Source organism: Cololabis saira, chromosome 13 (assembly GCF_033807715.1).
Source record: "Cololabis saira isolate AMF1-May2022 chromosome 13, fColSai1.1, whole genome shotgun sequence".
Classification (NCBI taxonomy): domain Eukaryota; kingdom Metazoa; phylum Chordata; class Actinopteri; order Beloniformes; family Belonidae; genus Cololabis; species Cololabis saira.
In genome coordinates, this window is record NC_084599.1 from 16,619,077 (window position 1) to 16,645,442 (window position 26,366).

General features: G+C 41.9%; 2 protein-coding genes across 7 annotated transcripts; both read left to right on the top strand.

Annotated features, from left to right (window-relative positions):
• The first annotated feature begins 1,634 nt into the window (after positions 1-1,634).
• On the top strand, positions 1,635-12,374 carry exoc1 (exocyst complex component 1). 4 transcript variants are annotated; one of them, XM_061738000.1, is made up of 20 exons: positions 1,635-1,685; positions 4,482-4,613; positions 4,701-4,831; positions 4,918-5,077; positions 5,347-5,364; positions 5,963-6,150; positions 6,299-6,526; positions 6,664-6,796; positions 6,877-6,986; positions 8,295-8,444; positions 8,819-8,927; positions 9,553-9,597; positions 9,929-10,092; positions 10,202-10,315; positions 10,532-10,611; positions 10,726-10,954; positions 11,043-11,226; positions 11,319-11,518; positions 11,615-11,809; positions 11,918-12,374. In XM_061738000.1, exons 2-20 carry the CDS (start codon positions 4,490-4,492, stop codon positions 12,068-12,070), a joined length of 2,715 nt encoding a protein of 904 aa, XP_061593984.1. In that variant the 5' UTR covers positions 1,635-1,685; positions 4,482-4,489; the 3' UTR covers positions 12,071-12,374. The 4 variants fall into 4 exon arrangements, with proteins under 4 accessions (XP_061593984.1, XP_061593986.1, XP_061593985.1 ...); XM_061738002.1 differs by lacking the exon at positions 9,553-9,597; XM_061738001.1 differs by lacking the exon at positions 5,347-5,364.
• A 1,503-nt stretch (positions 12,375-13,877) lies between these two features.
• cep135 (centrosomal protein 135) lies at positions 13,878-26,365 on the top strand. 3 transcript variants are annotated; one of them, XM_061738005.1, is made up of 25 exons: positions 13,878-14,459; positions 16,172-16,362; positions 16,462-16,629; positions 16,735-16,876; positions 17,732-17,816; positions 17,894-18,022; positions 18,135-18,350; positions 18,437-18,502; positions 18,619-18,769; positions 18,859-19,079; positions 19,167-19,322; positions 19,434-19,571; positions 19,675-19,752; positions 19,875-20,026; positions 20,471-20,586; positions 20,672-20,826; positions 21,624-21,679; positions 21,790-21,958; positions 22,068-22,178; positions 22,299-22,484; positions 22,637-22,846; positions 22,985-23,187; positions 23,285-23,389; positions 25,756-25,872; positions 26,046-26,365. In XM_061738005.1, the coding sequence occupies exons 1-25, from the start codon at positions 14,347-14,349 to the stop codon at positions 26,059-26,061; spliced, it is 3,450 nt and encodes a 1,149-aa protein (XP_061593989.1). In that variant the 5' UTR covers positions 13,878-14,346; the 3' UTR covers positions 26,062-26,365. The 3 variants fall into 3 exon arrangements, with proteins under 3 accessions (XP_061593989.1, XP_061593988.1, XP_061593990.1); XM_061738004.1 differs by having other exon boundaries at positions 18,859-19,322; XM_061738006.1 differs by lacking the exon at positions 26,046-26,365 and having other exon boundaries at positions 25,756-25,876.
• The last annotated feature ends 1 nt before the right edge of the window (position 26,366 follows it).

Genomic DNA, 26,366 nt, shown 5'->3' on the forward strand with positions numbered 1-26,366 from the left:
TGGGGTCTCTCACCCGTAGGGTCCACCTTTGTTTGTTTTCCCCGTCTTGTCAACTAACAGTAAGTTGCTAAAGTTCCCTAAATTGTAATCATCATGAACCCCTGAAGCAGGTTTCTGCTCATGTTGATAGTATGAAAGAGTTTTGCACATGTTGGAACATCAACCTCAGCGCTGATGACAGATCTTTTGATATTGAGAAAAAAAAAACGGACAGAATCACCTGGACAGCAAAAAGCATGTGTGAATCATGGCAAGAAAAACACGTGGCCTGCCAGAAGATTTGATGAAAAAAAAAAGTCCAATATCCATGTGTTTGTCCAATAATATGAGGGTGTACTGGATGCGTTTGGTGTTCACATGTCAAGCGTATTCACATAATGGTTCCTGTAGCTACAATATATCAAATGAGCAAAAAAACAAACTTACACTGACAAAGATGAAAAGGAAGTATCTTTGTTGATGTAGCATTCTGACTTGTCTCATTGCATCAGTGTTTTTTTGAGCTTTGCTCTGTGGATTTAAATCCCCCCAGTGTTAGATATAATAGTATCCTCTTTCTATTTCCATATTAAAACCATAAGTCTGTACGTCTCTAAATGCATAACATGTCATGGCTGTGCATTGTTCAACATATACGAGCTTAATAATGTGTTATCATTCCTTATGACTGGAGGAAAATAAATCCCTGCTATAAGACACCACAGAGACAGTTTGACATACCCTGCGTGGATGACGTCAACGATGCCTGACTAATACATGACGTGTAGTGGTACCTTGGACATATAAGACAAAGTTTAAGATGAAAACAGAACGTAAACATCTTCTATTATGGACATTTTTTTTTTAATATCTCCATTGTGGTTTCTTTGTTTGGCAGCTGAAGTTATACACAGCAAGAGACTGTGAAGTTAAGTGATTGTGACAGAACAGGCCACATTCACCATCTGGGAAATCCAAAATTGTCTCTGCGCAATAACTTCCAACACCAAAGTCGTACCTCAGGGCACCGGTAGCAGATCATTAGTTAATCTTTGATTTTCATCTCCATCATTTGTCTGACTCACTGCCTCCATTATTGGTCTGCTAAAACTTTCCCCAAAGCCTCTGGAGGTTTTGCAATAAACGTGGACGAACATGGTATTTTTTTAAGGTTGAAAAACATTGCTACTGCCCTTTATGACACCACATTATGTCACATGTATATATACTCTGTAAAAATGTACTAAACAAAATAGGGAACTGTATGAAAACTATTTCATGGAATAACAACGCCACCTGGTGTCCTAATAATATCACATTTAGGCATCGTCTTCAGGAGTGATTATCTACAGTATGAAGTGGCCCATTTCAGAGGATCAAAAATTTTAACGCGATGTATGAATTTTACAAAGAACAAAATGTCAAGGCAGCTCTATGACTAACAAATATGAAAATCATTTCCATCCTGTGTCTCATAGGTCCCATAGTCTTCTATGTTTATTTGATCCTCTTAGCTTTCCAAACTCCTTATTTCATTTTTAATTTACTCATTTACATTTCTAATGTATTAAATGTCTGCGAGCATATTAAACTCAAACTGGAAATTAAATGGTAATTGATGACATTGTAAGTCACGTGACTGATCCGCCCGTAACCCGGAAGTGGAGGGCGGGGCTTCAGGGAGCTGCTGGACTGATGACAATAAGGTAAGAGCTGCTTCACTGTTTAAAACAAGAGACAGGACACATTTGTATAAATAAAACCCAGCAGGGGTCTGATTAGTCGCCCCTACTGCTTTATGGGGGTAAAGTAAAGCCGGTGATTTTATCCTGGTCGAGCTAGCACAGGCGTTAGCAATCAGCGCTTAGCTCGACACCATTTGGACAAATATAAAAATGCAACTTTGAATTAAATTAAAGCCTCATCGACGTGGTTTCAGAGCAGTTTGTTTAACAGTAAGCAAGCTGGTTGTTAGCAGGCCACCAGTCAAAAAGTAGATAGTACGTGTTAAAGAGGTGGAGCCGCAGTAGCAGCTTTAATCCGGGAAAACAATAACAAAACAAAACAATAAACGTACACGAAAGGTGTTCCGTGTTGTCTTCGTGCATCTATCTATCTATCTATCTATCTATCTATCTATCTATCTATCTATCTATCTATCTATCTATCTATCTATCTATCTATCTATCTATCTATCTATCTACGCTCCAAATTAATAATATTGAAATCCAACAAGTTTCATGTGTAAAATTTCTTGGTGTACTAGTGGATGAAAGATTGTCCTGGGGAAAACATATTGAGTATGTATGCAAAAAAATTATGAAATCCTATGGTATTATTAGAAGAGTTTTACTTTCTTAGTTAATCAGTCCTGTCTCATGATATTATATTATAGTCTAATTTATCCATACTTGACGTATTGCAACATTGTTTGGGGCGCTTCTTATTCTTCGTACCTCAACCAATTATTTCTAATTCAGAAAAGATTCTTGAGAATGATCTCATTTTCTTCTCATCAAGCACCTTCTGCACCCTTATTTAGCTAATTTAAATTATTATCAATTTTTTCTATTAATAAGTTTCAAACATGCCTGTTTATGTTTAAGTTCATTCATTTCAAACAAGACATTCCAGGCACTTTTCATAATTTTTTTCTGTTATCATCAGATATTCATTCTTATTCAGTTAGAGGTGGGAAGAACTTTCATTTACCTCTTTGTCGTACCTGCAGTCACCAATCCTTTATCAAATTCCATGGCCCTCAACTCTGGAACTGTTTAGATAGATCTCTTAAGTTAGCACACAGTTAAATGTGCAAGAATTTTGAATAATATCCGTTCTTGCTTAATGACAACTTTGAAATGCTTTAATCCACTTAAAATGTTGTGTGTGTGTGTGTGTGTGTGTGTGTGTGTGTGTGTGTGTGTGTGTGTGTGTGTGTGTGTGTGTGTGTGTGTGTGTGTGTGTGTGTGTGTGTGTGTGTGTGTGTGGGTCAATTACGAATAAGGATTTTCAACAGGTCAATTTTAAAATAATAAAAAAAAGAATATCTATTGCAGTAGTTCAAACATGAATGTTGTGTACACATAAATTCATATAAAAATTTGAAAGAGTTTTTTTGTCAAGATAAATTGGCACTAGCCTTAAAAAAGGTCATGTGGTGCAACCATGATTCATATTGAAATAAATTAATTTCCTTAACATCTTGACATTTTTTTTTACAAGTTTTCAGTATTATACAAAAATGTTGTTTTTTTTGATAGTCGCGCCACATTATATTTCATAAAATGGACGTCATCAGTCAAAGAGATTGATTTTTAAATCAAGATTGATTTAAATACATTTAGAATGATTTTAAAAAAAGTTTTCAAAACAAGAGTACTGGTCGGACAGTCGCACCACATGACATTTTGATGCTTAAAACAACAACAATTTCCCAAATAACTAGTATTCTTTTAAAAATTCAAGTGAGTCCATATGTGGGACAGGTAGGCGTCACGTCATGACCCACATATATATATATATATATATATATATAATGTGCGCGTGTGTATTTATGTAATATATGTCCTCGATATATAGGACCTATACAGGAATATCGAGCTATATGTACCTCGATATTCTACAATCATACCCCAATTAACAAATCTGGGATTGAGAAAATGAGATTATGTCCTGTAGGATGGAGGAAAAACCACTCTCATGAGTACAGTCATGAGAGTCTGATGTTACAGCAGATTTAAGAGAGTCATATAGATAAGGGGCCTCTTTCAGACACTGTGGGTGCACCAGGTTTTGGCTCAAGGAGCTTCAGAAATCCCCCACGGCGAGAGGTTGTTTGTGATGTTTCACGTCTTCATCGAGAACCATCTCTCACCCCCCTGATGATCCATGGAGTCCAGAGGACATCGCAGGACGGAGCTGCTCCACTTTATCAGCTTTCCCAGCCTTTCTTATTGTTTGACCAGTGCAGATCTGTTGTTTTTTTCAAGTTGACTTTATGAGTACCCGTAGGTAGATAGATAAGACAGCACAAGACAGACATGGCAGGTTCTCACAATGCTCACTGAACAGGATAAAAGTAGATATTGCCCACAAGGTAAAGAGCAATAAATAGAGGTAGAACCAAGGTCAGGGTTTCTTATAAATAAGTTAAAAGCAGGATAGACCTCAGCAGTAAATAAAATGCGTTAAGATTTGTTTAAAAGAGAGACAGCAGCAGGGGCAAAGCTGTTCCTATAGCGTGTTGTCCCAGTTCTCGGGACTATGAATCTGCGTCCTGATGGCAGTAGCTGGAACTCACTCGCTAAGGGATGGGAGGCATCATTTGAAATGGAGCTTTCTGTTTTCTGAAATGTCATATTCTCTGAATGTTTTTGTTTTTGTGCTTGGTTTAATGACATTGTTTATTGCTTTGCAGGGATCAAAAGCTAAGTGGCGTATAATTGACGTGTGTCCCTCTTTCTCACAGTAATGGGGTCCTGTTATGTTCTCTCTGACAGTGTCCATCATGACAGCCATCAAGCACGCTCTCCAGAGGGACATCTTCACACCCAATGATGAGCGCCTCCTCGGCATTGTCAATGTCTGCAAGGCTGGAAAGAAAAAGAAAAACTGCTTCTTGTGTGCTACAGGTATGTGTGAGGAGAAGCAATAGTTTATGATGACTACTACTAGTGATATGAGGCAAATGTTTATTGAAAAAACTTCTTATCTTCTAGCTACCACAGAGAGGCCTGTCCAGGTTAAAGTGGTGAAGGTGAAAAAATCTGATAAAGGAGACCTCTACAAGAGACAGCAGACCTGGGAGCTCCGAGACCTCACAGTCGTAGATGCCAAAGATGCAAGCAAGGCAGGAGATATAATATGTTTCTTCTGTCATTGCATGCCCTTTCTTTATCCTGCAGCCAGGACTAATAACTCTGCCTCACTGTTTAGGAAAACCCTGAATTCGATCTTCATTTCGAGAAGGTGTACCGCTGGTTGGCGAGCAGCACAGCTGAGAAAAACTCCTTTATTTCTTGCATTTGGAAGCTAAACCAGCGTTATCTGAGGAAGAAGGTGGAGTTTGTGAACGTTAGTGCTCAGCTTCTGGAAGGTGCGTGAATCCTCAGTCTGCGCTGCGTCTGCACGTGTCTTTCTTTTTCTCTCGACCCAGAATTTGTGTCATGTGTTGCTTTTAAAATTCAATGATTTTTCTCAGAATGGGAAGTCTCTCCTGGATTTTTTTTTTTTTGTTGATTCTATTCATAAATAGCAGGTTTTAGAAATTTGGTGCCTCTTCTCTGTATCTTGGTTTGTGATATGGTTTTCTGTGTTAAATTCTTCTTTATTCTCACTTTTCTCTCTTACACTTTCTCTGGCCAGAACTTCCTAAAGCGGAAGGTTGGTAGGACTATACTTTCCCCTCCTCACTCCTCTCCATTGTATTTTCATTACCTCAAACTGCCCTTCCCATCAGCGACTCGCACCTCCTTATGGCTCCTTTCATTTAAATGATATCACTCTGCAGGAGGGCTTTTGATTAGTAACATACATTGATACTGTTTTTAATTCACTCTTAGTTTTTCTTGTCTATTCCATCCTAATTGATAGAATTATTTAGTGGCATAAGCTCATTAGTACATCTTATGGCTAAGTTGTCTTCACTTGTTAGTTGTGGATATATATTTCCATGTTACTAATTAGTAGTCATTTCTTCAACAAGATATGCCACTACCTAAGATTGCTTTTTGTTTAGTGCTCATATTTCTGCTACATTTTCATTTCTGCTAATGAATAAGTATTATTTTTACAGTGATCTTTCATTTAAGACAATGAAAACATTTGGGCAGCCCTCACAACTACTGAATGTCATTAACTCTAAAGTTGTATTTTTTTTAAGAAATCCGTAAAATCTGATTCTAAAGACACTAGAATGTGTTGCAGCCTGTTCTTGTGCTAACAGTTTACATGTCCTATTTTTGTCTCTTCATGGGCTTAGAGTCTGTGCCAAGCGGTGAAAGCCAAAGTGTTGCGGGGGGCGATGAAGATGCTTTAGACGACTACCAGGAGCTAAGCACCCGCGAGGAGCAGGACATCGAAGGCATGATGGAGGTGTGCGAGTACGCCATCTCCAATGCTGAAGCCTTTGCAGAGAAGCTCTTCAAGGAGCTGCAAGTGTTGGATGGGGTGAGTGAAGCAAGCTTTGTGCCTTGTGAGAGAAAGTGTCCTGGGAAGTCACTAAATATGATAATCCAGGATTTGTCATGTTTTTCTTTGGTGATCTGGAGCCTCCTTCAGCGACTAATATCGTCTCTTTATCTGTTCTTACCTACAGGCCAACATTCAGTCCATCATGGCATCAGAGAAGCAGGTGAACATACTGATGCAGCTGCTGGATGAGGCGCTGGGAGAGGTGGACACCATCGAGGGAAAGCTGAGCAGCTACGAGGAGATGCTCCAGAGTGTCAAGGATCAGATGGACCAGATCTCCCAGAGCAACCGCCTCATCCAGATCAGCAACACCAACAATGGCAAGCTGCTGGATGAGATCCAGTTCCTTGTGGTAAGGGACACGTTACATTGTGAGATGAAAAATATTTTACTGTGCATGAACCAGATGTAATATAATGTGTTGCTTTATTTTTAGAGAGATTTTGCTGTTTTTTTTATGCTTTTTCTGATGACTCTTTCCTTACGTAGAACTACATGGACTTGTCTAAGGGACACATCAGAGCCTTGCAGGAGGGTGATCTAACATCCCCTAAAGGTATTGAAGCCTGCATCAACGCCTCCGAAGCTCTTCTGCAGTGCATGAACGTGGCCCTCAGACCAGGTTAGCGTTCTCTAAAGCATCATTGCAGCATCTACTTGTCTTTTGAAGCAGTAAATTAAACTGTTATTGTCTTTCCGTAGGCCACGAGAAGCTGTTTGCCATGAATCAGCAGCAGCATCTGTTTGCAGAGCTGAGAGATACGTTTGCTCGCCGCCTCACCAATCACCTCAACAATGTGTTTGTTCATCAGGTAAAAGCCTCCCTACCGTCAAAAAATGCTCACCAGCGATTTTATTGGGATTACTCTCCTGTGTGCGTTGCAGATGAGCTGGTTGGTTGCTCAGAAATCACTCTTTAGGGTAGAGATCATTAAATCTAAAAATGTAAAGAATTGGAATATGATTTGGAAAAGAACCCTTTAATGAAAGTGCTTCACCCAGCAGAAAATCAGAATTTTTCTTAATAAAGAAAAATTACTTTTTCTGATGAAAAAACAAACAAAACAAAACATTTGACCCTATGGATAGATCCTCTCAAACTAATATGAATGTCATATCTGTTTTGTTGTTCGTTTTATTTATCTGAATAAGAAAACCAGAACAAGTATTTTTTTTAAAAAAGCCGTGGGAACAGTAACCTTTGTGTTTTTGCCACACCAAGCTTGTGTGAGTCAGCTGTGAAATCGTTGGCCGTCATCTGTCCTGTTCTTTTCCAGGCTCTTTCCTTTTCCTCATGCCCTTCCTGTTTAGCCCAGACGCTCTTCCTGATTTTCCTCGTGTTGTCTCCTTCCAACTGTTTCCGTTCTCTTCTTGACTCTCTGTTTGCTCACTTTGAATCATCCCACTCTGCTCTGTGTCTCTGTGTCAGTTCAACCACTTCAGTCACTTCAAAATGACTATCCCTCAGTTCTATAGGTCCTCCTGTCTGTCACTTCCAGTGAGTACCCTCACAACAACCCCCACTTGCCCCTCCTTTGCTGATGTTTGACTACTCACTCCGACATACTTGCCATGAAACCTCAGGCTTTTCCGTCCATAATGCATTATTTATTGCATGAGGTATGTTTCTTACTACTTAACATCTCTCATCTGATCTCGGAACTGAAAAAGCTCCCTCCATCCTTGTCCTCTTTCACAAACTGACTTGGCTGAGGACCTTTCATGTCTGGGTGCTCACATGGCTTAGCTGCAAAGGTCTCATACCCTGAAATGCTGTGCCTGTATGCTCTCTGTGCATGTCTTGTAATAAAAGCAGTAAACTGACTAGACTAACACTGAGGGGAAGTGGGGATGACTGTTATGAGTTGTGACTGTCAAAGACGTTTTTAAGTGAGCTGAGCTGAGATTGTGGAGGATATGGAGTTCAAAGGAAATTCAGTTTGTGTATGTTGATAAAATCTAGATTGTGGTATAATGTGCAGTATTTGTGATAGAAATAAAGATAAATCTGGGGTACATTTGTGTGTCATATCAGGTTGAAATGGTACTTGCGTTTAGTCCTTTTTAAGGTGTTCTTTTGTTGAATATGTTGCTTATTGTCTATCCCCTATCACTTGCAGGGCCACGACCAGAGCTCCACCTTGTCGCAGCACACGGCTGAGCTGACGCTGCCCAAACACAGCCCTCTCCACAGGGACCTGCTGCGCTACGCCAAGCTCATGGAGTGGCTGAAGAACACTCACAGGGAGAAGTATGAGGGCCTATCGAGGGTCAGTGCAATTATCCTTTAAAATACATGAAAATTATGCTCACTGGCCACTTTATTAGGCACATCTGTCCAACTGCTTAACGCACATTTCTAATCAGCCAATCACATGGCAGCAACTCAATGCATTTAGGCATGTAAACATGGCCATGACGATCAGAAAAATAAAAGCTGAAAGAAATAATTCAAGATTTTTATTTGTTCATGGTGAATGTGTGTAGACTTCTGCCTATAATTTAGCATCCATTGTTTCTGCTGGTATTGAGGCTATTTATAACTGTGGGAATGGTGGCCTCTGCCACTAACTGCATACAGTACAACTACTATATCAACTTGTCATTTAATGTGTTTGTAATGTTCTTTCTTCTTCTTTTCCAGACTTATGTTGACTATATGAGCAGACTGTATGAACGAGAAATCAAAGACTTCTTCGAGGTTGCTAAGATAAAGATGGCGGGTACATCCAAAGAAGCGAAGGGCAAGTTTGGTAAGAGTTGTTATTCCCAGGTCTGTAAGAGTGTTGACATGAAGCATACTTCTCTTCTGCCCCCATTATAATGGTGTGTAAACTGGGAATTTTCTGTAACATTTGTCTTTGTTTTCTCTTGTTGCATCATGTTTTTTTTTTCTTAAAAGCAGTTTAGTATTTTATATTGTGTTGTCGCACAACATTGAATGTAATATTGATATTGAAAGTAAGAAAAGGTGCCTCTTGTTTACAGCTTTTTCTGCTGACATCTGTTACCTAAACATATTATTATTAATAAGATTCTTGTTTTATCTTTCAATGATGTCGTCTTTTCCCTTTTGCACAGGGATTGAGATGCTCATTTTTCAGTATTTGAGATCTGAATAGGACCCTTGGTTAAGCTTTGGTTTTGGCAGACTTATAGGACTCTGCTTCGTGCACTCTGCCACAGCTTTCTCCTCTGAAAACAAAACAAGAATTTGTTTTCCAAAGGTTTTTTCTGAGCTGCTACCAAAAGTCACTGCAGTGCACGTCAGCGTATACTTTGTACGTCTTAACATCTTGCCTCACCTTTCCCATGCTGCATGTTTTTAAGCCTAACCTGTGTCTGTCTTTGATGCCTTGCCTTTCTAACTGGCTCCAGCCACGCTTCCGCGGAAAGAGAGTGCACTCAAACAAGAAACGGAAAGTAAGTATGATACTTGGACGGAGCTGTCAGTTACCCACTGTGCTGCTCATCACTACATTACTGCCCTGAGAAGAAAACCCTTCCCTTAAATCCCTTGATACATAACCTTACGAACCATTACCTCATCATATAACTGGTTAGATTGTGCTCAGTCTCCATAGTGTTGCTTAATTCATCACATTTTCTTATTCTATGATGAATGCCAAAAAAGCTAACCAAAGTTGTTTTGGATTATTTAACCACTCAAGTGTGATTGATTTGCATTAGCCTACAGCTTGAATTCCTCTCTTTTAACACCCGCCCTTACATGTTGCTGTGTTTGCCGTGTTAGGCCTCCACGGCAGCTCCGGGAAGCTGACGGGCTCCACCTCGAGCCTGAACAAGCTGACCGTGCAGGGCGCCAACAGCCGGCGCTCCCAGTCGTCCTCGCTGCTGGATATGGGCAACATGTCCGCCTCCGACCTGGACGTGGCAGACAGGACCAAGTTTGATAAGGTGATGCTAAAGTTTAAGTGAGGAACGGGAGCACGGATAAGCATACATGCATATTGCTCTGTAGCGAGAGATCAGATGTTTATTCTGACTGTTTGTTTTGTCTCTTCAGATATTTGAGCAGGTCCTCAGTGAGCTGGAGCCTCTCTGTCTTGCAGAACAAGACTTCATCAGCAAGTTCTTTAAGCTGCAGCAGCACCAGGCAGTCATACCCCCTCTTGCACAGGTGCATATGTCATCACATATTGAAAATGCCTGCAACAGAAGATCAAAAATCCCTATGCACCAATGTCTATTCATGCACCGTTGTCTGTAATGGGAACATTTAAATCCACCAGAGACCAATGCAGGCCTGATTTAAGTCATAGCCTCTTTTATATACTGTATATGTCACCAGAGATTTGTTTAGAGACGTGTTGTTTTTTCCTGTTTGTCTCATCAGCCTGAATCAGAAGAGTCGGACGGAGGTATGGCGTCAAGAATGCCTCCCCAGGCAGAGCACAGGCACTCCCTGTCATCAGAGTTAGTCCTTTAACACAATTATTAATAATCTTAGTGTAAATATGACACATTTTCACACCTTGTTCTCAAATATAATTTCTAATGGTTGATGTTCACTTGTTTTTGTGACTACAGGAAAGACATGGTGCGGCTGATGATGAATAAAATCTTCCAGAGCATTGAGACTGAGCTCAACAGTCTGATTGCTCTCGGTGACAAGATCGACAGCTTCCACTCTCTGTACATGTTGGTGAAGATGAGTCACCATGTGTGGACCGCTGAGAACGTCGACCCGGCCTCTTTCCTCAGCACCACTCTGGGAAACGTGCTGGTCACCGTCAAGAGGAACTTTGACAAATGCATAGTGAGATGAGACCATATAGTCAGGATTATCATCCATATTGTTTGTGTCTCAAAACAATGTCTAATTTAAATCTTCCTTTTGGATTCAGTTGAGTCAAATCAGACAGATGGAAGAGGTGAAAATTTCTAAGAAAAGCAAAGTCGGCATCCTGTCTTTCGTCGTTGGGTTTGAGGATTTTGCCGAACTTGCTGAGACGATCTTCCGTAACGCTGAACGTAGAGGGGACCTAGACAAGGCTTACGTCAAGCTCATCAGGGCTGTCTTCATAAATGGTAAGAGCATTAAATAGGGGAAGCAGTTTGAACATGATGGCTGGAAACAAAGCCATTATCACTGATTTGATCGTGATTTTGCTGGTTTTCAGTGGAGAAAGTAGCCAATGAAAGCCAGAAGACACCGCGGGATGTCGTGATGATGGAGAATTTCCACCACATTTTTTCTACGTTGTCCCGCCTGAAGATTTCCTGCCTGGATGCAGAGAGAAGAGAGGCGAAGCACAAGTACACAGATCACCTGCAGTCGTATGTAATCAACTCTCTGGGTCAGCCATTGGAAAAACTCAATGTAAGCAGAATCGTCATCATCCAAATTTGGAGATTTTCATTTACACGAATGAGGATATTCAGAATGTATGAGGTGAAAGTATTATTTCTCTCCCAGCACTTCTTTGAAGGGGTTGAAGCCCGTGTCGCCCAGGGCGTACGCGAGGAGGAGGTGAGCTACCAGCTGGCCTTCAACAAGCAAGAGCTGCGCAAAGTTATCAAAGAGTACCCTGGAAAAGAGGTCAAAAAAGGCCTTGACAACCTGTACAAGAAGGTGGATAAACATCTGTGTGAAGAAGAAAGTTTGCTACAGGTCAGAAATGTATAATTTTGTGAGATAAAACGTTGGCTCGTCACTGGCAACACATTCTTTTTGTTTCTAAAATAAAAAAAAATCCACTTTCTTTATAAATCCCTTCAGGTGGTGTGGCACTCCATGCAAGATGAGTTCATCCGTCAGTACAAGCACTTTGAAGGTTTGATAGGCAGATGCTATCCTGGATCTGGAATCACCATGGAGTTCACCATCGGGGACATGCTGGAGTACTTTTCCAGCATTGCTCAGTCTCATTAGTACGGCTGCTATTCACTGTCCCTTAATGACTCACTACTGCCTCACAATGGAGGAGATGCACTCACAACTCATTCATTTACTACCCTGCAATGCTTTTTGATTTATGAACATGTCATGTGTGTCTCTGTGTATTTTAAAATAAGGGAATTGTGCACTGAGCAGTGGTGCAGATATTGCTGCACAGCCTGTGTGCCTGTTTTTGAGATTCACGAACATTTGCCCCACATGCCTAATTGTTTGTCATATTTGTTATTTCTTTATATCATATGTAAATAATAAATACACGATTGAAGCATCTTTCAAACGTTTTATGACTGCTATTTTACTGTTTAAAAAAAAAAAAAAGAAGAAGCATGTCGATTAGAGACAGGGTTGCCACCCGTCCCTTGAAATCCGGAATTGTTACGTAAATGGGGATTAAAAGTTGCGTTCCGTATTGGTTCAATACGGAACGCAGTTTATTCCGTATTTCACAATCGTCCTATGCATGTCTGTCACACATGAACAACGAACTAACAATAATGAACAAAATAAAGGAAACAGGATATATTAAAGAAAGCAACATATGTTGGTTCGCTCTCTGCTATTTATTGATGTCATGATATACAGGTGAAGGTCGGAAAATTAGAATATATTGCAAAACTTCATTCGTAATAAATTCAACTAAAGGTGAAACAAATATATGATTCCCCACTACATGCTAAGTGAGATATTTCAAGCCTTTATTTGTTATAATTTTGATGATTATGGCTCACAGTTTATGAAAACCCCAAATAAAAAAATCTCAAAAAATTAGAATATTTTATGAAATCAATAAACAATTCGATCATCAAAATTATAACAAATGATTAATATATAGTGCTTTGCATGTAATGAGACTTATATATTAGTTTCACCTTTTAAGTTGAATTATTGAAATAAATTTACTTTTAAACCATATTTGAATTTTCCAACCTTCACCTGTAGCTATATATTTTACTTGCACATCTGGGCTGATGTGGACATACATAGAATAGGAGCATATGCTATTTCAGTTGCTAGTATGGTTGGTTGTCTGTACAGTCAAAATATATACATTTCTATGCACTTTAGAAGTTTTGGGGATGTTTTTGTTTTTTTATTAGTTTGCATACAATAAAAGTAACACGATCAAAATAGTAAAACAATGAAATGTGACAGGAGAGGTCAAAAAGCCAACAGGCTTATGCAGCGGACCTCCCCTCAATTTAGGAAGTAAAACAGTAATTACAAAAAAAAAAACAAGACGAAAACTAAACAAAAAAGAAGGTTAGACTACATAATTACAGATCATCAACACACACACACCACACAAAAAAACAACCTAAAAACTTGACGGAGAAAAAACAAAAAACAAACAAAAAAAACAAAAAAAAAATCAACAAGGAAAACTTGTGACATTTTTTTAATGTGAATTAAATAAGATGATACATTTCTTTTTAAAATCTCTAGAGAAACAGAGCTTTTGATAATGTGAGATTTGGAGTTCCATATCTGTACACCACGATATCTGAGGGCGTACTGGCCGTGTTTAGTTTTATAAAAAGGAAGATGAAGATGATTGACCTGTCTACTATTATATGAATGTATTTGAGAATTATATATTTTTTTAAATTACTAAACGATAGTGGTAAAGAAAAGGGCAAAAAGTTGGCGCCTGCGCTGCTGAAATCGGGACGTCCCTTATTTCTGAAAGGATGAACATGTGTTAACTCCACCCCCGCCCCTGTAGGACACCCCGGTGAGTGAATCGAGCCGCCCCTCTCTTCCTCCGAGCCTTCCGCCTCCATGGTGACGAATCCCAGCGCTACACCCCGGCGCTCTTTTCAAACCGCTGCACCGCCAAATATGCAACTTCAAACCTCACGACGGCATTCGTTCAACCAAAAAACCGATGCAATCATATAATGAGGCGGGTACAAGTCATCGGTCCGAACTACGACGCGTTTGTCTACGATGTGGCGTTAAGTTGACGTCTAAGCTAACATTAGCCAGTTAAGAAAAAAGGGGTGTTTCCTTAATGAGGGTAAGTTTTAAAAACGTTATTGTGTTCGAGACTGAACTAAATGACAAATGAGTCTCGAACTAGGGGGCTGGTTTTGGTGAATACGGTCAAAAGCGGGTAGATCAATGGTTAAAATGCTAATGTTGTGCTAGTTTACGCCATAACAACCAGCTGAGTGGTTTAAACACCAACCCACCGGCCGACGGCGCGGTGGTGTTACACCTGTGGAGGAACACCTGCTGGAGCCGGCAGCATGAGCAGCAGCACCGAGAGGAGGCTGGTCAGCCTGAGGAGACGCCTGGACCAGCTGGGGTTCAAGCAGACGCTGGGGACGGAGTCTCTGCCGCTGGTGGAGAAGCTGCTCAGGTGAGAAACACCTCCAACACCTGCCCCCAGGTGACCTCAGCAGGGCTGCAGCTCGCTGGAACATACATAAGTAGTCCAGGGGCCAGAGCCCAAAATTTCACTTGTCAGTACCACTCAAAGTGACAAAACTTGCTTATGATTTTTGAAAAGATCCATGTCTGTAGATGATATTTTGGTATGAAAACCCTTCCTGAGTGGCAGCTGGATCATAGTTTGAGTCACATTATGTGATGATTCTGTACTTGGTTAACCTGCTTAAAACTATCTTAAGTACACGCAGAACTTGATAGCCTAACTATAATCAGATCTTGACATATTCCCATTAATAACAATGTTAATTTTGTTTACAATATTATGTTTATAATGTTGTTTATAAAACTAAGCTGGTTCCTCATCTCATTGTTATGTCCTTTATGTCGTGTATTTACATGATAAACACCAGTTTGTGACATTAGCCTAGTGGCTGTTATAGTTTCATAGGAACCTAATGATGCTCTTCTAGTTTAAGGCTCACAATGACATGTAACAACAATATAGTATGGGTATATTATACATTTCCTGAATCCGTATGGCCCTGTGAGTATTCCAGTTTTTGTATTTTGTGTCTCTGTTGTTCCTAGATGATAAAGGGCTATAGTATATCATTTAGGTGGAACTTGTGTAAAAATGTGTGTTGTTTATAGTTTAAAGAGCTGCAGAGACCTCTATGTTGGTCAGAAAGATTTACATCTTAGCTTGAATGAATGCTTCAAAGGTTCCCTTTAAAATGATTGATGCATATTTTTGAATGCCATGAACACATGGAAAACACATTATTATCCAGCAATTCACTTTAATACAAAATAACAAAATGAACTGAATAAAATAAGTATCTTTCTTAAACAGAAACCTGTCCTGCTTAACTAAAAATGTATAAATTAATATAAAACAATAGAAAGAAAGCAGAACATCCATTCTGTAATAGTGCAATAACAAAAGTGCAAACAGAAAGTCTGTAGAAAACTAGTAAACATATTTGTGCCTCAAAGGCCGTGACTGTAGCTACAGTTGTAGTAAAACAGAAAAAAATAACTTGTGAACTCAACAGCTCAATGCCATTTTCCATTGGCATTTTATGAATATTTTTTTTTACTCTCACAGTAATACGGGACGCATACTTTAGTTTATAAATACGGGACGATTCCGTTTTTCAAGGGACAGTTGGCAACACTAGTCCTCACTGCCTAACTTTCAGAATTGTGGCAGTGGCATCATATTTTGGGCCCCATCTGCTACCAAACATCTCCTCTCCACCTCCTTTCCTTCATCAAGCTCCTGCCTAACAGCTGCAATATATATATTTATATAGATGTATATTTATATAAATGTATAACTATTGGCAAGAAGACTTACCCCCAGTGGGGTGGGCAAAAAATGTCATTACCAACAAAATGGCAGGTTACCATCAGATATGCATCCATGTTAATGGAGGTCCACATATCTGCTGTGAAGCTGTCACTGTCGGTGGTCAGCAACTCAGCCTTTGCCTCCTGCTTTTCCTCAACCTCTTCTCCACCATGACATTAACAGTCTTCCAATAGGGGGTGGTGAACCTGGTGTTGGGCCACCGTCCTATGTGAACATGGGAAGCCTCAATTTCAATCAATCTCAATCTCCTCGCTCCCCAGGTGAGTCAGGCTCACCAGTGTGTTTCCTCCCCGTGTCTGCCGCAGTGATTTGGTCCGCACAACCGAGAGTCTGCGCGATGCCAGGCTGTCGGCGGGGAAGAATGAGAAGGACAGCCGGAACGTGGACGCCCTCCTGGAGCCGTACAGGACGGAGAACGGCCGGCTGGTGAAGGACAACAACGAGCTGCACCTGCAGCTCCTCAAGCTGCGGGAGGACAGAGATGAGGTCACCAGAGGTAAGTGTTTGAGCAGCCCCTCTTCTGCAGGGCAGGCTGGACCCTGCTCCTTCTATTAACTGCTGGTGTTAATCCCTCGTACTCCTTGTCTACTTCCAGAGCTCAAAACTCGCATTCGGAAACTGGACCATGAGACATCTGACCTGAAGTTTTTAAACAATCAGTATGTACACAAAGTTCGCTGCCTGGAGAAGGATAGCAAGGCTAAAGCTGAACGCATCCAGCAGCTGCAGGAGAAGAACATGCAAGCTGTTGTGCAGACACCAGGTACTTTAGGGGGTCTGCCGTAAACACTTTTACAATGTGCTCAAAGTGATATTTGATATTGACATACATCACGTTCTCCCTCTTTGCACCCCCATACTTTCCCAGGTGGAAAAAAGCGCAGCATCCCTTTCAGACGGCAGAGAATGCAGATCGATGAACTCGTACCTCCCTCTGTTACATCCGCTTATCCAGTTCTTCAGCCGGATGATCCGTATGTGGCAGACCTCTTGCAGCTGGCTGATGGAAGGTTTGCTCGCTTTTTTACAACCACTTCCAAAAAAGTTTCAAGATAATTTAAAGTTTAAATAAAAACAGGATGCAATGATTTCAAAAAAAGGGATTTTTGATATATATCTTTATAAACCAGTTTTGAATTTGAAGGCAGGAGCATGCCCCCAAAACACGGGGATAGGGCAAAGTTTACCTCTCCCTTTTTAACAATACTCCACATCTGGGAACTGAAAAGATCGGTTACTGGAGTTTTGATACCAAAATGTTGTTCTTTTGTCTGATGTAGTGTTTTAGCTCCTCAACAATCCTGTATTTTTTGTTTCCATGATGCAAATGTTTGTAGTTAGTGAGAGGTCAGGACTGCAGGCAGGCCAGTTCAGCAACCAGACTCTTCTTCTACAAAGCCATGCTTTTGCAACGGGTGACATAGGTGGTTTAGCATTGTTTTGATGAATGATGCAAAGCTCTCCCTGCGAAAGATGTCTGAATGGGAGAATACGTTGCTCGAAAAGCTGTTCTGTTTATACCTTTCACCATTGATGTTTCCTCTCCAGAAGTGCAAGTAGCCCATTACATAGGCACTAATACATACCAACGCCTGCAGAGTTGCAGGATTTTAAAGTGATATCTGATAACAAGCCAAATGACCCCTCTCTTCTTTAGTCCAGAGGATGCTGGTCCATGATGGCGCTTTAACGTGTATCTATGGACAGCTCAGTGTTCTTATGTTATTATGATATTATGCACTCTAGATATTCAGTCTTTACAATTTTACAAACATTGAGGATCATTATTCTGAAATGGTCTGCATGCACATGTGTGCCTGCATTTGCATAATTTTATCTCGACTCATTAAGGTTTTGATTTGTAGAATTCATGAACTACAGGAAGACATCGTCATGGTCAAACTAGACTTTGAAAAAGCCCAAGAATGTATAAAACATCTCAACTCTCAGGTGAGGAAGGTGGATTGAGGTACAATGCCATGAGATAGATTTTCTCTCAGATGTAACGAGTTGTTTTTTTTTAATAGCTGGAGGAAAGGGACAAGGAAATTGAGCGTTTGAATCATGTACTTCGTGGAGGACGACCTCATGATGTCATTTCCCTTGAAGCTCAGAACATCAGTAGTGAGAAGCTGATCGCCCATCTCAACCTTCAGGCAAGCATTATTAAAAACTGGATGTTTTGATTGAACATTTCATCTGGTTGGAAGGGGTTTTGGGTGGTTATGTGTCCTTACCAGGTGTCATCCGTTGCTCCTTGTTGCATAGATTGAGTACCTACAAGAGGCCAACAGAACCCTGGAGCAAAAGATGGAGGGACTGCAGCAGAAAAAGAAAGATGCTTCCACAGAAGTGGCCAATCTTTCTTTAAAGAACCTGGAATTATGCGAGGAGCTGACGCACATAGATGACCTGGCAAAGCGTCTGGAGACGGAAAAGGAGCGCGTGTTGGAAACTGCTGACATGGAGCTGCTAGAAACTAAAGTTAGCAGATGAAAAACAAGCAGTGGTAACACTGATGTGGTTGGTACGCTGAAAATAACCGTCTACAACGTGTATGTTCTCAACAGACAGAAATTCAAAGGCAGCAGAAAATCATTGAAGACTTGGAGGATATTATCACAAATATAAGAAGGGTGTGTAAAATACAGTATGAAGGACAAACAGTTCTTTATTAGCTGTCAGAGGATATTACTGAACTTTAGGACATGCTTGTGTAAACATGAACAAATGTTCTTCTGAATAATTGAAGGAGCACTCTGAAGGTGAATTTGAAAAAGACCGTCTCCGAAATCAGCTGGTGGAGCTCAAAGAGCAGAACGAGAAGATGGAAGGACTGGTAAACTTCCTGGAGGGGGAGAAGATCAGGCTGCAGGACAAAGTGGAGAAAACGATGGCATCTGGTAAATACTGGGGTTTTTTTTTGTTTATTTTTAACATCACTGCATTGGATTTGCAGTGTTTACGTGGTTACTTGTCACTGTTTTCCTAGACAAAGACCTGGTGCTGGAGTTGGAGAACATGCGCGCTAAACATGGCGTCTGCAGACGAGAACGCTCCCCATCCCGCCTAGATGCCTTCGTGAAGAGTCTGGAGGAGGAGAGGGATTACTACCGGCAAGAGGCCGAGCGCTTCAAACGAGCCAGAGGAGCAGGCGGTCTGGCCCCGAGTCCCAGTCGCAGTCCTGAAAGGAGCAGGAGCCCGAGGGCCAAAGTAAAAAAGATAACAGACTTTAAAAAAAAAAGAGAGAAAGAACAACTGTCGTCAAATGTTGACATGACGATGCCTGCCGTTTTTCAGGGAGTTGTTGCAGAGGCAGAGCTGCTTCGTGCAATTAAGGAAAGGGACGACCTCAAGATGGTTCTGTTGGACTTGGAGAAGCACAGGGAGGAGATGCAGAGTACTGTGAAGGCCCTGACCAATGAGAGAGACCATTTCAAGACCATGTTTAAGCAAGTAAGTTTTACAGAGATGTTACCAGCACGTGTACGTTGTAAAATAGCAGCGGTGCTTTTAAAGGAATGAAGGCTTCAGCTTCCCTTTGACCGAGTGTTTGTGTTCATTCAGGCCCAAGAGGACCTGAAGTTGCCTCGTAGTGTAGATACGTTGGCCGACGTTTCCAAACTCCAGGAGGAGGTGAAACGGGCAGAAATGCAACTTGAGCAGGTGACCGCGGAGAGGGAAACATTGTTGGAGAGGTTAAAGGTCAGTCCAGAGTAATGCCTTTTTAATTGTGATTTTGGGGAACTCTAAACATAGAACTGCAGCAGAGTTCCTACCTGGAAGTCTCTAACTGACGTATCTGCAGGTCGCCCAGACTTCAGCTCTCACAGACCGACAAGTAGAGGAAAGGAGGATTTTTGAGCTGGAGAACACTGTCGAGAGTGTGAGCCTGATGGATGTTTTTTTATAAAACCTCTCAACTGTTTTCCTATTCTTAGTACTCATGAAGTAACTACCCTCGACTTTGGTGGGTTTTTTTAACTGAGCCGTCTGTTTTGGGTGTAGCTGGAGCGAGAGCGGCTGGACCTGCGGTCACAGGTGTGTCTGCTGAAGGAGAGAAGGGAGGCTGCAGAGGAGGAGCTGAAGGTTCGTGCTGCTGCTCTGGTCCACAACGCAGAAGAAGTCACGCAGCAGAGGGCCGAGGCCAGCGCCCTGAGGTACTCGCTGTTCGCTGCTTCCTCCTCCACTGCAGCACTTCTCCTGATAGAACAGACTAGTAGATCGATTATTCTGCTCAAATCAATACTTAAATCCAGATGTCATGTTCTGACATATTCTTGTTTTGATTTGATTTAGAGTTTTTTATTTCGGTCCACAACATAATACAACATGAAAAAAAAGGTCCAATATTTTAAGTGGCACCGAAAAGGTATAGGCTGAAGCCAAGGCTTATTATGCCTACCCTTTTATGAACCTCGACTCAGGAGGTTTTATACAAAACAAAACTAATAATTTGGGTTCAAACATTGAAAAATAATGGATATATTGGACAAGTAACAGAGATATCAAGACAAGAAGCTTTAGTTTAGTTATAATATCAGCCAAAACAAAAAAACTAACTACCAGCTCAGATGAAATCATACTTTTTTGTCTGTTTGTAGGCTGCTACACGAGCAGATGGAGCAGTCAGTAGCCGATACTCAACGCCGGCTGTCTGTGAAGATGAATGAGCTGCGCGTGGCCCATGAACAGATTGAAAAACTTGAGGATAAATTGGGTGAATATGCTACTTTGGCTCGTGTTGTCTGGTTCTGTTTTCTGCTATTACTGCTTGGTTGCTAAATGTTGCTTTTTTTTCCCAGGGGAGCTGAGTCAGCAGAGCTCCAAGCACAAAGAGGAAGTGCCGTTTCTCAAGAAGTCCATCTCCGCCCTGGACAGAGAAAAAGATGTTCTGCAGGATGAGGTGGATCAAAAGACAGAGAAGCTAGTCGCGCTCCAGGAGGAGTTGTTGAAGAAGGTAGCTGTCAGCACAAACCTCGTTATGCAATGAGCTTCAGGATAAACCTGTGTTTTACACACGTTACCTAAATGCTGTGATTATATACGGGAGGGGGTGGGCTTTAACCGATGATTCATACACGATTATCCAATCGCCACTAATAAATACAACCAGAATTGCAGCAGAATTGCTTGTAACACCGTACACCAGGAGGTTTTCACTGCAGAACCAGCAACAGTCCTTCACCATTATCTTTTGTTGGCACCGGTGTGGTTCCCTCTGCCTACGTCACCAGCTTAGTTCCTCTGATTGGTTGAACACCTACTCAAGTGGCGACGAGAGGTGGTTTCTTGTACGGCTGTTGTTCCTGCCTCCTGGAAATCAAAGTCCAATCCAGGCGACCCAGACTCATTAACTGTACTAAAGTGAGTGATTAGGATCGCGGGCCAGGCTACTTCCAATTCAGTTGGACAGACTAACATTTACCCTTCATCTTATTTGAACAGCTTGTTATTGGGACTTCTGGGGAGTAGATGTTCTTCAAGGCCACACAAGTGACTCACGTAGGGCAGAAAGTTGAGTGAGTCACACAATTTATTTGCCTGGTGACATCCACAGACCGACTCAAATCTGATTAAATACCGTCAGGTATAATCCAGTGTAATAAACTGTAAATGTCTTTATTCAATGCCAGTTTGTAAACTACAAAATAAATAAGCATAAAGATAAGTAGAAAATAAAATGCCTCCATGTTTTGTACAATACAGACCTATTTGTACTTGGATTATCATTGATGCCCACTTTTGTTTCAACAGGAAAGGACCCTTGAAGATGTGAGACTGACCGTTAAAAATTTGGACAACTCACTGGCGTGAGTACTGCTGCTAGTACCACTGAGAGTGGATTTTAATACACGAATAAAAGGTAATAGAAAAGGCTCCAGTGCTAAAATGGGCCTCGTGTTGACTTTAATCCCTTCAGGCAGCTTCAAGGAGCATTAAACAGCCGTGAGAGGGAAATAAAGAGTCTGAGGAGACAGCTGGACTCATCGCAGGAGGAGCTGGCTGCCCTCAGGAGAGACAAAGAAATCACAATTAGAGAGAACAGACGTCTGCAAGATGACCTGGCCACTATGACCAGAGAGAATCAAGTAATTAATAAATCTCATTTTCACAGCCGAGCGCCGGTCTGCTCCGGGTGAGATACGGAGGAAGCGTGGGGAATAAATCCTGAGCTCCTTTCCTCTTCTTTGTTTCCAGGCTGTACATGTGGAAATGGAAGAGGCTCTGCATGAGAACGATGACATGAAGTTGAGGGTGCACTCTTACATTTCTGAAGTGTCCAGAACAGAGAAGCTGATGGCTACCAAGGCAAGAGGATGCTGCCATGCTGGGTTTTTTTTTTTTTGTTTTTTAGCCATCCTGTGTGGTATGTTAAGAGAGTTGCTCCGCTGACAGATGCATCCGTGTTGCATGTTTGTTGCCCCACAGGAGCAGGAGAACAGGGATTTGCTGGAGCGCTTCAGGATGACCTGCTCGGAAATGGAGGAGCGGAAGCAGAAGCTGGAGCAGGCTGAGGGGCTGAACAACTCCATCCGCCTGGAGCTGCTTTCCTCCGACAGCGAGCGCAGGCAGCTCAGAGAGAGCATCGGACAACGGGAACGAGACATCCAACAGGTGAGACACACCGGAGACACGATTCGACTACCTTGTTCACATGAAGGAGGTTTCTTTTCTTATGTTCCCCCACATCTTCTAGCTCAGGATTATACTGCATCGTATTGTCCCTTCTTGGCTTACTATAAGTTTGACGCCACTGTTTTTCCAAGCACGTGCAAGCACTGCAGGCTTATGAGGCCAAAGTGTCGTCGCTGGTGCGTGGGATGTCCCGGCTAGAAGAAGACCTGCACCAGGCGCAGGAGGAGAAGGCCGGTGCTCTCGCAGACCTGGCTTCTGTCAGGGAGCTCTGTATTAAACTGGATACTGGGAAGGAGCTCACAGCTCGACAGCTGACAGCCAAGAGCATGGACCTCGAGAGGGTGAGGCTTTGGGAATATCTCCAAACACACTTCTCCTACTTTCAGCAGAAAAGTGGTTTACCTGCCTCGGTGCTTATATCCTGCTCTTTCTTGAGCTCCCGGTATCCTCCTTGTCATAGTTCTGCTCTCTGCTCCCAGGTGACGGGGGAACTTGAGGACATTCGGGTGGAGATGGATCTACTAAAGAAGCAGCTGTCCAGTGAGAGGGTAACCGTGCGCAACCTGGGGACGCTCCTGTCCACCAACCGGCAGAAAGAGTTCCAAACTCACCTGACGACCAGCGAGAGAGAGTCTGAGCTGAAAGTCCTGCGTGACAGGCTCATCCTGGCTGACAGCAAAACGTAAAGAAATCTTATTCAGCAACCTGGTCTGATAGTTGTTGTTTTTGTTTTTTTTTAATATAGTTTTTAAATAATATTTCATTTAATTTGCATAAAGTGCAGAGCACAGCAGAGAGGTGTCCCAGCTCCGAGGCAAAGTGTCCCAGCTGCAGACGGAGATGGACGTTCTGAAAAGACAACTGACTACTGAACGCTTTGAACGGTGAGCTCGCTCTTCTTCACGCCGACGCGTACCATTACATTACCACATTTTTTGGCAACAGACATTTTTGCTGACTTTGAATTCTCAGCTGAGAACTAACACACTTTTATTGCTATACGAATCACATTTGTCGTGTTAGACTTGGTGTCAGTTACGATCCAAACCAAACTTGATGTCACATCTGTGATGCAGCTGGGCATGAATAGTGTGTTCTGTAATCTGTTACAGAGGAGTTCACAGACTGCAATGTGTCCACGGGAGTTGGGTTTATGTATGTGTGTATATATATATATATATATATATATATATATATATATATGAGTGTGTATGTGTTATACTATACAGTCAGGATGCATTGAGAGGCGTTCTGAGATGTTTGTGGCCAGGTTCTTGTAACGCTACAACCACCTACTCCCCCACCGTGACTCCGTGCAGGCAGATGCAGATCCAGATGTTTGCATTCTGGAAAACGGAGTATGCATCATTCACATAAAACCTTCTTATGATCTTTTCTTGTAAGTTCTGAAGTGACTGTGTGAGAAGCAGCCATGTCGGGGCAACTTCAGATCTATCTTGGTGACATAATCTTGTGAGAAACAAACATCAAAGAAAACGCAGAGAGGGCTTCCTCCTCCCAGTGGTTCCATCATCAACCCTCCCTTCCCCCACGACACGAGCACAAGCACCCCACATGCAGGAGCAGGAGCCCATCCCCTGTCTGTGATTGGCTGGAGCCGTGTTGTTTACAGTCTGCCAGCAGGCTCTCCCCGTTATGTTTTTTGTGGAGCCAAAGCTCTGTATGAAGATGATTTTAAACTTTTTTTATTTTTTTTAACTGTGCTCATAAGATAGGCAGCTAGCAGATGGTGTGGAGATATTCTTAATGTGACCACAAATGTTCTGGGTCAGAGACAATGTTGGGTTTTTATTTTTTAGGTTTTGTCCTACAAATAGATGAATCATAGTTATTACATGTACAGAAACATGTTAAGTGTTAGCCATTGAAATGACGCCATTCTTCAATCAACAGGACAAAGTCGGCACCAAACTGACTGTCTTGTCTTAGATTGTCTTAATTTGCTGCCTAGTCTTTTCTGCATCTCTGCTGGATGCAACATATATTTAAAAGTTATTTAGTGTTTATATTTCAGAGCCTTTAGATGTCCGTGCAGCTGTTGCAGCGTGAACGGCTCATGGCTTTCTTCTTTTCAGTTCTGTTACTCGGAATGCAAGAGGCATCATATTCTGATGCCAGGTTCACTCAAGAGCTATCCACTTATGGACAGATGATCTTAAAAACTTTGAGTCTGGTCTAAACAGCCGCTTCTTAGATCAGACTGATATGAGACACACTTGCCATTTATCTTTAAACATACAGGCAATCGAGATGTAGATCTGAGAAAGCCCCCGTCATTCTCTTGAAGTCAAAAATTGAGGTTTGGAGCTCTGATAGTTTGATGATTTTAAGTCAAAAATAATCTAGATGTCATTTTTTATGCAAAAAATAGACGTTCAGATAGTGAATTTGGCATCAGTTAATCATTGGAGTTCTATGTGTAATTAGAACTCAAATGGAACTTTTGCACTAGGACTCGGCTCGACTCGGCTCGTCACGCCTTTACCCGCCTCTACTCGTTTGTTTTTTCCACAGCCAGGTGAGAAGTGGGGGGGTTGGGGTGAAGCTGCTGTGACGTACTCGATTGCGCAACCGCTTTGTTCATGTCGGCGCTGATCAGAAATCAGCTGGAGCTGCGAGCGGCTGAGAGTAAATCAGCACGTCTACATCCCTTTTTTAATTCTCTCGTCAGTCACCAGGTTTATGAACATCTGCACCTCAGAGTTGGATCACCAAACAGACGTTTTGCGCTTTATAATAAAATCGCCGCGGGTCGCTCTCGCTCTCGCTCTCGCTCTCGCTCTGACTCCCGCTTCCTGATTCAAACGTTTGACGGCCCCGCCCCCCGACCAATCACTGGCGCGGAGGGTGGTGACGTCAGAAATAGTCCCTGCTCAGCCCTGAGATAGAACCTCGCCAGAATGGTTACAGAAATAGTATCGGCTTGGAGCGGCTCTACCCGTCTCAGCCCGAATGCAAAAGCGCAAAACGGGGCCGTGGCGGGTAGAACCGAGGAGAAGCGAGACTAGTGCAAAAGAGCCAAAAGTGACGAGAAAATTACTATTGTAAAACATTTTTAATACTTATCCAGATGAAAAATCCCTAATTTCTGACAGCTTTAATGTGCTTTAATAGTTTTAATACTTTTGCAGATTCTTCTTGGCAGTCAACTAATTTAGTCATTTCCTCGGCTCTAACAGGTTAACTAATATTAGCCTGTTATTTTGTCTGTCTGCCCTTCTGTCCTCAGTGAAAGAGCAGTTCAGGAGATGCGCAAACGAGGCCTGTCCTTTTCATCTTCCCTCAGCATCTCGGGCAGTCCTCGCCTCTCCTCCACAGAACGCTCCACCCTCCGAACACTCGATAGGTAAGACTTCCAAAATTCCCAAGCCATGGCAGCTCGTTTTGTTTTTCTTTCAAAACAACCTAAACCAAAGTGAACAGAGCAGCAAACTGGTTTGGTTCTTTTGAAAAAAGTTCAGGCTTTTGTTTATTTCACTGCAGACTTAAATTAACTTTCTCCTCTTTTTTTTTTTTTAGTAGTGCTGATGTGTGAGGCAGAAAACACCAGAAGCTTGAGTCTGGACATGAAACGAGGAAGCTCTCACAGACCTGGACTTGAAGCAGCCTGTCGTTTTCTTCAGTGCCAACTCCTCCTCCCCACCACCTCCATGGGCATTATCTATTGTGTGGTTGGAACTCTTTTTACCCAGTCAGAAAATCCACACTCTGTATCAAGTACCAGCACGGATAAATGTAGGACTCATTTGGGTGAAAGCGTTTCAGTCTTGTGTTCGATAGCCATGTTTTTAATGTTAAAATGATTAAATTATTGTCAAAATAAAGTGATGGATGGAAAAG